At 40.8% G+C, this 10946-nt stretch overlaps 1 protein-coding gene across 2 annotated transcripts in view; it reads right to left on the reverse strand.

Moving 5' to 3' along the window:
* MARCHF6 (membrane associated ring-CH-type finger 6) overlaps positions 1–9593 on the reverse strand; it is a 42156-nt gene extending 32563 nt beyond the window's left edge. Inside the window, exons 1-3 of one of the 2 annotated variants that reach the window (XM_042869053.1) lie at positions 9519–9593; positions 5588–5684; positions 4521–4594 (exon numbers count right to left, since the gene is read on the reverse strand). In XM_042869053.1, the coding sequence (XP_042724987.1) occupies positions 4521–4594; positions 5588–5684; positions 9519–9537 (190 nt within the window). In that variant the 5' untranslated portion in view covers positions 9538–9593. Of the gene's footprint in view, positions 1–4520; positions 4595–5587; positions 5688–9518 lie in introns of both variants that reach the window. The other variant, XM_042869052.1, reaches the window with a different exon arrangement.
* Between the last annotated feature and the right edge of the window lie 1353 nt (positions 9594–10946).

Here is a 10946-nt window from a genome sequence, read left to right on the forward strand (position 1 = left end):
GGCGGGTGCTGAGAGAACTGATGTTTTTCTTGATTTTGCCACATTTTGTAATACATTAAGCTTTTATCTAGTTCATTTTGACTTCTCTGCCCCTTTGAGCCACCGAATGGAAAGGTACAACAAACAGTCCACAAACCTAAGTGCGCTCAGTTACGTATTATTCCTTATTTATGTAGCCATTTGTTGAAGAAGGCCCACATCCTTACCCAATTTTGGGGGGAACAGTTTGTCAATACATTTCAGCTGACAGAAAAGTAGGAAAGAATTCCCAGTACTTTATCCTACCACAGTGATACCCTCAGGCTTATTACAGGGAGCATTCTTAGCATTCCCCACCTCCTCAGAGGTTATTTAGCACAAACACTACATATTTGTGCTTTGACAAACACAATGGAGACAACCTGCTGACCCTAAATAATAACCACTAAACTTCCCGACAAGTAGAACAAATGAACACCTTCAACTCAACCTTTCCTTGCCATTTTTTTTTTCCGAATACCAAAGTTAATCCAAATGAAAACTATCCTGCAAGTGCTACTCTCCTTGCCAGGAAATGTAAGAGTTAATAGCCATGACATGGGCAGTACAGAAAGAAGCTCCAATCAGAGCAGTATCCCAGCAACGAAGGTATATAGAAGTAATAAGAAACCCCACCACCCAAACCTGCAAGTCCTTTCCTACAGTGCACCATCTTACTACACTTACTGAGAGAACCAGAACTGCACAAAGAAAAGCAACCACCCTTCAGACATATACTCACCCCTTCCCTCCCAAAAAACATAAACAAAACAACCCTATACTATTTATTATGAAGGACCAAATGTTTTAATAGTTTCATTTTTCCCCAGAGCTGTCATAATGCAACTGTATATTATTTCACAGCTCACTTTTCCCAACTGAGTCAGCCCATTTACTGCCCATGACCTAAACAGATGTATGTCCAGTACGGAAGAAACCAAACCACCTTACTTTGCATAGACAAAACTGCCATTTAGCCAACTTCACAGAATCTCCACATTTAATCAGCTCTCTTATGCAGAGATTTCCTAGATATCATTACACTTGCAAGTTACTTATACATCACTTTAATCAACCTTGTGCACTGATCATGAAAGTCTACCTAATTTGCAGAGGAAAGGTATATTCTACGATCTTGAGTGATACAGACTTTGTTACAGATTACCAATTCAAAATGAGAAAAATGCCATCCCTCCTTATGCAAACCACAGCTCCAACAAAGCATATGAAATTAACATTCACGTGCATCTCAGCTCCCCTGGAGCTGGCAGCAGACACCTCAAATTCTGCACCATGTAGCATTTTGCATATTAGAAGTTTATATTTCTTCAAACTAGACATTATGGATAGGTTGAAGACACTGGCCATAGTGTTAAAGTTCGTCCAAGCAATCAGATAAGAATTATTCCATTTTATCCTTCAATTAAATCTTACTGTAAGTAATGAGCCCAAGAAAATGAGTTACTCACTTCAGTGTAATTACAGGTGACCTCTTACAGACCATTTTGTATAAAGTCAAAGATCCAGAAGTTTGAATCTTAACAAACTAAGTAGAACTACAAACCACATGCAATTACTAGGCAACATTCTTGTGTACGCTACTTAAGAACATGAATGTATCATCAGGTAATTTGCCTACATGGTTGAACACTTTAGAGAACCATCTTTTTCAGAAGAAAAATCAGTTCCTTCATATTTCTTCCAAGACACAGGCTGAACCTCCTACTCTCTGCTTCCTTCCTTATACCCAGTAACTAACCCAGTACGTAGTTCAGATGTTGAAATACAAGATGTTACCAAATTTAGAGACAGTGAAGGACTTCAGAACATATGCACTAGAATCACAGAATCCTTAGAGTTGGAAGGGACCTGTGAAGGCCACCTAATCCAACTGCCCTGCAATGAACAGGGACACTGCAGCTAGATCAGGTGGTCCAGAGTCTGATCCAGCCTCACCTTGAAAGTCTCCAGCGGTGGTGCATCAACCACAGCACTGGGCAACCTGTTCCAGTGCCTCAGCACCCACACTGTAGAAGATTTTTTTTCTCCTTACATCTAACCTAAAGCGGTCCTCTTTGAGCTTGAAAGCATTTCCAATTGTTCTGTCACCACAGACACTCCCAAAGAGTCTGTTTCCTTCTTTCCTTTAGATACTGAAAGGCCATTAAAGAACAGCACTAGGAATATTTCATGAATACTCTGTACACTCCATTACACTGGCAAAGGAACATTTTTTCCAGAATGACAGCAACAGCCTCAGTAAGCAAATCAAGGTAACCTAAAAGAGTAATTGCTGGTATTACAGCACAGTGAAATTTTCTCAACTCAGTGCCTACCAGCTGAAGCACAGATACTGGCTATATAAATGTGTTTATTCCACCACATGCCACGGTGAATAAACTGCTAAGAGCTTTACACCTGGCACAGTTATAGGCTAGAACTAACCTTATTAGGGATGACTGGCACATACATCAATCCCACCAATTCCGTCCCCGCAGTGCCATTTTCTCTCCAGCATGCATGACCTTCCCAGCTCCCACATGCAGATCCAGTTTCCACACCGCACACACAAATTATTTTTCAAATACAGAGGGATAAGAGAAACTAAGAAAAGCATAATTGCATGAATTTCAGGTGTGAAGGAAATTGAAGGACATGATAAAAAAGACATGCTGGGTAAAGAGAACTGAAGAAATCGGTGCTAGCTAACTGACATGTGCTACCAATGTACGCAGCCTGGTAGGAAAAAAAAAAAAAAAAGGAATATATATATATATACACATTTGTGCAATGTAGGAAGAAAATGTTATCAATTGATAGTGCTAAGTGTGCAGAGCAGCCAGCTCATGACAGAGAAGGCTAAGTAAATCTTTGCTAAAGAGGATCCCCAGTCGCCAGTTTCAAGGCTCCTGTAACAAATACTAATTTGCTACACCACAGCAATTCAATCACATTTTCTCACGTGTCCATAATCTGCAACTACATCACAAGCTGTGCTGGTAACAGATAAGTCAGCCAAGGATAAAACTTCTGCAGGAACACCTGTATTGATTGCGGCAGTAAAGACATTTTCTAGTATCAACATTAACATATATATTAAAAACCAAGCATCTGAACCTTCTCATCACTTTTCTTCTAAATCTTAATGCAAACAACAGGCTTTTGTCTTTTCTCCCCCTCATACAAAATTAGAATGTCTTATCTCTTTTACACTTCTTACACAGGGCCTCTGCATTACTGAAAATGAATGATCTGAAAGCATGAGAGAAAGCTGAGATGGAAGCAAAATATGCTGTTCTCCTCACAGAGGTCAGACATAGTATTGTACACTTTGATACTGATAATCTCAACAATTGCCTAATGTGCCAAATTAATTGTTGATAGAAACAGAAAATTCTGAGATTCAATACATATTGGGGCAGGTGAATCACAGAATCTTTGGAAAGGAAAATGCACACGCTGACACATATGGCTCTTCAGCCTCAGTCCTCTGAACCAATACACAGCTAGTTAAGAAAGATGGGGAAGAAGACAGTTTGAAAGCTCAGTCCTTCTAACAAGGACAAGCTGAAAGGGAGCTTTGGTTTTGATTGTACCAAATACGCAAAATACTAAACCCAAATCAAATACACCAGCACATGTCTGTCGTTCTAGTAGCTGGCAACCCTGCCCTTGGCAGGAGAGTTGGAACTAGATGACACTTAAGATCGCCTTTGACCCAAGCCATTCTGTGATTCTATGACCTGTACTATGAAGAGCAAAGTTTACCACCTGTACAAAGTAAACCAGTATAAATAAGTTTAATGACAAAAACACACAGCACGTGTTACCTGTTCAACACTCAGTAATGTGGTAATACTAAATAACAAACCTAGCCTGCCACCAAGCCAAAGGGCTTCACTTATTGCTACTACTGTTAGCCAAAATGTAATCAATAACTATATAAAGATACAGCCATTTTCATAACAACTTATTGAACTGAATCTAACATAACAGGCAGAGTAATATCTGGTAGCTACTGTATCTTGACTGAAATGCAAGTGGAAAAATTATTGTTTGCATTACTGTCACAACTCTTTGAACTGTAGCTGCCAGAAGTCATACGGTAGTGCCACAGGTAGACAGTTCAAAGGTCACTGAAAACTGTGTATCAAATTCAAATTTCACCTTAACATTCGGACATCCAAACAGCCAGTGAATAAAAATTAACAAAAAGCCATATGCACCAATGTTGACAGTAATAGCATAGGACTAAGGAAGTTGGAACAGGTATGAAAGATACTTCTGTTACTGCTCACGTAAGGTTATGAAAGCACCACATTATCTATCATTTAAACAATACACACGATCTGTGATAATACAGAACTAATTCAAGCAAGAATTCAGAAATTAAAAAACAAGAGTGGACCTAGCATGCTGAATGGAAAAGCAAGCACTTGACAAACACTACGATAAAAAGAAATGAAGTTCTGAAAAAAACAGGAGCAGCGAAACATACTTACTTGGTGTGAAAGCAAATCTGTGCTTACATAATTCACAGTATTCTTTTCTGCTGTGTTTAAGCCACTGAACTAAGCTGAAACAAAAAGTGATCACATTTAGACATGCTATTATATCTTTCCCCATTCTTCTCCATTACAAAAAGCAAATCCATTATCTGTTTCAAACAAAGCAAAACCTTCATAGTATCATGGAGGACAAACTAACCTGTTTATTAAGTCTACTTAGGCCACAAAGTTTCAAAAAGTGGAAAAAAAAAAAAAAAAAAAGCTGAGTTCCCCTGGGAGGTGGTTGAGTCCCCATCCCTGGATGTGGTGCTCAGGGACATGATTTAGCAGAGGGTTGTTAGAGTTAGGGAGGCATGGTTAGGTTGTGGTTGGACTTGCTGATCTTGAAGGTCTTTTCCAACCTGAGTGATTCTATGATTCTGTGATACATCCTCAGTGGCATCGCTTACACAGAAGTACATCATCAAATATGTATGTTACTGAAAATGGTAACGACTGAAAGCACACACCCTCATGTGGATATTGACTGGGAGCACCAGTCCTTAAAATATTTCAAGATTTAAAAACCATCCTATCTGTGAGAGAATGACAATTAAAATACAATCAAAAGGAGAGTGCATCCTAGACTAGAATTATAGTTTTCATTTTTAGGACTTCCCCGACTGAACATCACCTCAAAATACCTTAGTATGGTTTGTTTGTTTTATTCTTAGCATCAGGTTAGGTACTATTCTTCATTCACTATTAAAAGAAGGCAGAAAAACAGAACCTATACTGATTTTTCTGCTTCTTCTCATAAGGCAGATGTGTGAAGAGAACCGTACTCTCAAACAAACATATCCATGAGTACTTCCTTTTCACATGTAACTGCTAAATTCCTTGTGAGAATTCACACTTCTATGTAATGAACCATCATACAAGAAAAAACCCAAATCCTGAACACATTTCCTCTGAAAATTCACTTAAACTTGACTACATGAAGACATATGAAGTACTGCTTTTAGAAATACATTAATTTTATCAAAGAAAAATGAAGAAAACCAAAAACTCTCAGAACTTACCATTCCTGATGAATAAATTTAATACTGCCAGTACACACACATGGATGATACAGGGGTTTCTCAGGAGTTCCTTCAGACCGACAGACTCTGCATATATCTGCTGAACAAGACAACAGTTACTACTCTTCTGCTGGAAGAAGTCGCATTTACAAAACTAATTACACACTACAGAAGCTTTGCCATGTAGCAAAATGTGCAAAAATAAATTGGAAAAAGCTTTAAGACTGATTTCATGTGATAGAAGATTCGAAGACTTGAGGACTAGCAGAACAAAAACAAGAACCACATTATCTCCCTGTCATCACGTTAAAAGAAAACACAAACAACACCTTTTTCTTTATTACATACTTAAGGTTTCTAGGATATCCACATACCAGAGCTGTATGTAGAGCATAACAATAACATCACCTCTAAAGCAACATGTAGTTTGCAAAGGACAGTCTCTCTGAAAGCAAATGTAAACTTTGAAATGGAATGATTCTGAGTTTTCAACAAGTTAAAGAGAAGCTGAGTAGAAGAGATCTACCAATTCCTAACACGTGCACAAGACAGTCACTACTCTGGAACATAAGTGCATGCTCCTTTGTGAGCAAAGGAATAAACAAAACACCAAAATCAAGAAGAACACAAAGCAATATTTTGTGACTTTGCCACTGAAGCTGAGTAAGGGCATCCATTTAACAGCCTGCAGTCCAGTCACCAGGTGAAAGACATTTTCTATTTCTTATTTCATAGGAGTCTTGAAGCTTCTTTATGTTTTTGACATTTTCTTACAACTAACCATTGCAAGATGCTTTGCAGGCAAAGAAGTGAATGCATCCTTCTCCCTCTAAAGATGGGATGTCTTTTCTAACACCATTTCATTCTCCAGAGCATTTAAACACAACTCAACTATTTTGCTTGTTTACTGACAGATGTGTGTTATCTTCCCCTACTCTTTTCATACCCTTGCACTCGTACTTGCATTATGGAAACAAATATAACAAGTCCATCTTTACAGAAGACTTAGGTTTAAGATTTTCTCTTTTAGGAAACATTTCTCCATCAATAACCATCCAGCAATGCTGAAGAAGTAACTGACGCATATCGAAGGAAAATACTAACTTACATCAGTGATGTAACAATACTGAAAATACACAATTTCAAGTTCAAATCACACATCTTTATTCTTGTTTCAAATCTCCAAATGTTACTGTTTTTCTATGAAGGATTTCAAAGGGAACCAAATGTTACAATCTGAAGGTTTTTCTGCAAACAAGTCATAATTTGACCCAATCCACAGTTTACATAGTATTAGAATCATTTCTACACATAGCATGAAAGAATTATAGTAATTCTGAAAAAAAGATATTTTCTAAGAGATTTAACTCATTCTCATGGGATGAAAATCTAAAATTAACTCCAGAATCTTATATTAAGCATCACATCAGCGATGCTACAAGCAAACACAAAAAGTATTTCCATTGCAGTCACATCAAGTAATGCCACATGGCTGTAAACACCAAGAGCTCCTGGTCTCTCTGCCTACAAGGAAGGCCAGAACCACCACTTCAAGAAACAAAGGATTCATTTTATCACAGAGAGTATTTCCAGACAACCATAGAGAACAGATCTCTTCAACTTCCAGGCAGGATCTACTTTCCTCCAGCACCTTACCCACAGCAGGCTGACAACTTGATATGTCAGAGCGGCTTTGTGAAGGGTCAGACAAAAGACAGACTGAGGCAAATAACAGAACACAGGAACCAGGGGTTATATGGCTTCAATTGATGTGAAACTGCTGCTTTAAGAACACCGTGACACCAAAGGAAGTTAAAGGCACACTGTTTTCTGAAGAACCCCCACCCTCTGAGCCCACTCATTACTGGTGTATCAACTTTCACAACAGATGCATTTCATGCATTCCCAAGATTGCTGGGAAGAGCAAAATTTTCTTTACTGAAAATCAATGAATTCTTTACTAAGAAAATGATTTCATTCTTCTGTTAGCTTATTAAAAGAAGTTAAGCCTAATTTGTAGTTTTTTAAAGGAGATGAGAATTTCTAGATATTCCCTCTTGTTTTATAAAATCAAACAAACACATGAGAAGCAACGATCTGGTCCATTTAGCAACATCTAATTTCAAATCAACGACCCCTGCTAGGGGTCAACACCACCTTATGTATAAGATCAAGTACAGACAGAATTCCACTGTGCAGTAGATGCTATTTTTCTACTTGCATACACACTTTGATCCTATTACAAGGATGCAGTTTGGAAATAACAGTCCTGGGTAACACAGCTCTTTGTTTCCCCACAGAAAACTTCTCTGCCTGTCACATACCTAACAAAACATTCACCAGTGTAATAGTTAAAACTGAAGTTCAGATTATTCAGCAAGAAACTTATTTAACTGGAAAGACACGTGAGTTTCTTTCTGCTTCACTCATTAACTTGATCAATCAGCCATTCTGTTTAGACTGTTTAGTCTGGAGAAAAGGAGGCTGAGGGGAGACTTATTGCTCTCTTCCAATATCTGAAAGGTGCTTACAGCAACAGCAGGGCTGGTCTCTTCACAACAGTGACAGATGACAGGATGAGGGGAGATGGTCTCAAGTTGCATCAGGGGAAGTTTAGGTTGGATATCAGGAAACACTTTTTTACAGAAAGGGCTGTTAAGCACTGGAATAGGATCCCCAGGGAGGTGGTTGAGTCAGCATCCCTGGATGTGTTTAGAAAAGGTTTGGATGTGGTGCTCAGGGACATGATTTAGCAGAGGGTTGTTAGAGTTAGGGAGGTATGGTTAGGTTGTGGTTGGACTTGCTGATCTTGAAGGTCTTTTCCAACCTGAGCAATTCTGTGATTCTACCAGAAGTGCAACTGCCACAAATATCACTACTGGGTCATCAACACTTACAAAGGCCCACTTGAAATTTATAGCACAAGTCTATGCAATAGTTAGTTCCAGTGCTATTATTTTTAAGCTTTTGAGGGTAACATTAACATGTAAGGTGCTATATATGGTACACAGATATACATATAATGCAAATGAATAAATAAATACAAACAGAAACACCACGAGTGTAAAGTCCAAGTGGAAAGTACAGCACAAATGCGCCCTAGAGGATATCTAACAACCCCCTTTCTCTCCTCCCATTCTCCCCAGTCACCAGATCAGGTCCTCTGAAAGCACACAGGATCAAAGGCTATCACTCCTAGCAGCCTGTTACGAATTATCAGCTGTGGATTTTGGATTAAATCCACCGAGATGGATTTACCAACGACTGGCATGGTGAGAGCAGGACTGGTCAGTTCTGAGAACCTGTCCCATAGTTCGATGTAATCCAAGCATCCCGGACAACTGGATGCCAAGTAACCAAAACCTCAGCAGTCACTTGAATCACGCCATCTGATGGAGCTGCTGGGCTGCAGAGGCAGGGGATTGCTGCAGCAAGCAGCTTTACAAGTTGTTGGATGTTAAGCACACGCACTTTGTGATTTCTTTCGTTTCCATGAGCGCTGAGCCCCCCGCAGCACAGCGCAACGGGCACATCTACGAAGACACGGCCTGATTTCAACCCATCGCTTCACGTTTTCCCAGCTGTCTTATCCTCTCAAGTTGGAAAACCGAGTGCCATACAAACACACATGCAAAGGGACGGCTCAGTAACGAAAGCCAAGCCGCTAGTGTTCTCTTCCAACCCAACCGACCCGAGCCGAGCCGCACCGCCACCACAGCACCTCCGCCGCCCCTCCCCCGCCGGGCAGCACCCGGCTCCCAACGGCCGCGGTTATGTAAGGGACGCGCGCCCCGGCCCGCCCCGCTGCCGCCGGGTAACGCGCTAACGGGGCCCTGCGCACCGCCAATGCGCCCTCAGAGGCAGCGCGGGCAGAGCCCCGCTGTGCCGGGAAGAGCTGGGGGAAGCGAAGGGCACGGAGCGAGCGCTATACCTTCCTCGGCGGTCTCCATCTTGGCTGGCTGACGCAGCGCCGGCCGAGCGGGTGGCGTGACGGCGGCGGGGCGGGTCGGCGCGGCGCTGCGCGGGGCGATGGCGCCGCCAACACGTCAAGGATAGAGCGCCGTCCGTTCCGACAGCGCCCCCTGCTGGCTTGGCGGTCTGCCGGTGTCAGGCCGTCCGACCCCTCCGAGAGGCCGTGATGCCTCGGGACGTGGGGCTGTGACCCGGCACGGTGCTGCTGAGATGGACAGAGTGTCTCCAGATTACCCTTTTCAAGCACCAGAGTTGCTGATGGGATGGATGGTATCGGCCGGTGCAGGCGATAATCTTGAGGAAAATGTGAAATCTTAGCGTGGCTCCCCAATAATGGTGTAACTACAGCAAAGTGCTGCATTGCAACACACGTGGGTTACACGTCACGCTCGGCTCTTCCTGAGCAAGGCAGGGTGACAAGACTCCGACTTAAGGCTTAAAAATATCGGTTTAGTTTACAAGTAAGCTGATTTTCACCTTGGCAGATTAGCTTGGCATATTAAAAAAAAGTGCCAGTGTAAGATTGCAGAAGGGGCAGCATGTTGGATCCATCTGAATGGGAGCCATCGATCCAACCAAACACCAAGAGGTGGTCTCGTTTCCAGGCACGCTGTAATTCATATTCTTCCAAGCTCGCAACCACTGTTGTTGCTCAGCTGCGATGAATACAGAAGAACCATCACATAGAAGTCCCTAGGCCATCCTTCACATTCAAAAGACTGAGACTAAATGAATGCATAAAGTTCCCCTTAATTAATTTATGCATTTGTCCAAGTTTCAGTCTTTCACAGCAGACTTCTAAAAATCAGATGAAAACCTTAGAAATGAGTAGCTATACGCTGCCAGTGAATGATCTTATTGTTGTCTATCTATTCAGCCATTTAAATCACCTATCAAGCATTAAATTTATACCACCTACTCAACAATTAGAGAGAATTACTCCCCCCAGACTTGTTCTTACCCAGTGTTTCAGTATGGGTTTGGTACAGAAGAGGATGTTAGGAGATTGTTATTTGCTTCTGACTGTGATCAAGGTCAAGAATTGGTGCCAACAGGCTCTGAACAAGCATGCTAAAAAATATCTCTGCTACAAATAAGTTATGATGTGAGTAACAGTGGAAATGGGGAAATTTTATAGATGGAAACCTAAGATAGGAATAGACTCAATCCCAAATCTCTGAAGATCATGGTAAAAGGAAAGATATATTTAGAATGAGTAGGAGTGGAAAGAAGACAAAATTATTTTGAAGATGGTCCTATTTTTGTAAAGCACCTATGTTTTTCAGTGCTTAAATGCTTAGAAAATATATTGTCTTACTGTATTTCTCTTAAAATACAAAATGAACGTAAAAAATTGAAACTATCCACTATTTGTACCTCTATGATA

Source organism: Lagopus leucura, unplaced genomic scaffold (genome assembly GCF_019238085.1).
Source record: "Lagopus leucura isolate 7727_CA_CO unplaced genomic scaffold, USGS_WTPT01 Super-Scaffold_100002, whole genome shotgun sequence".
Taxonomy (NCBI): Eukaryota; Metazoa; Chordata; class Aves; order Galliformes; family Phasianidae; genus Lagopus; species Lagopus leucura.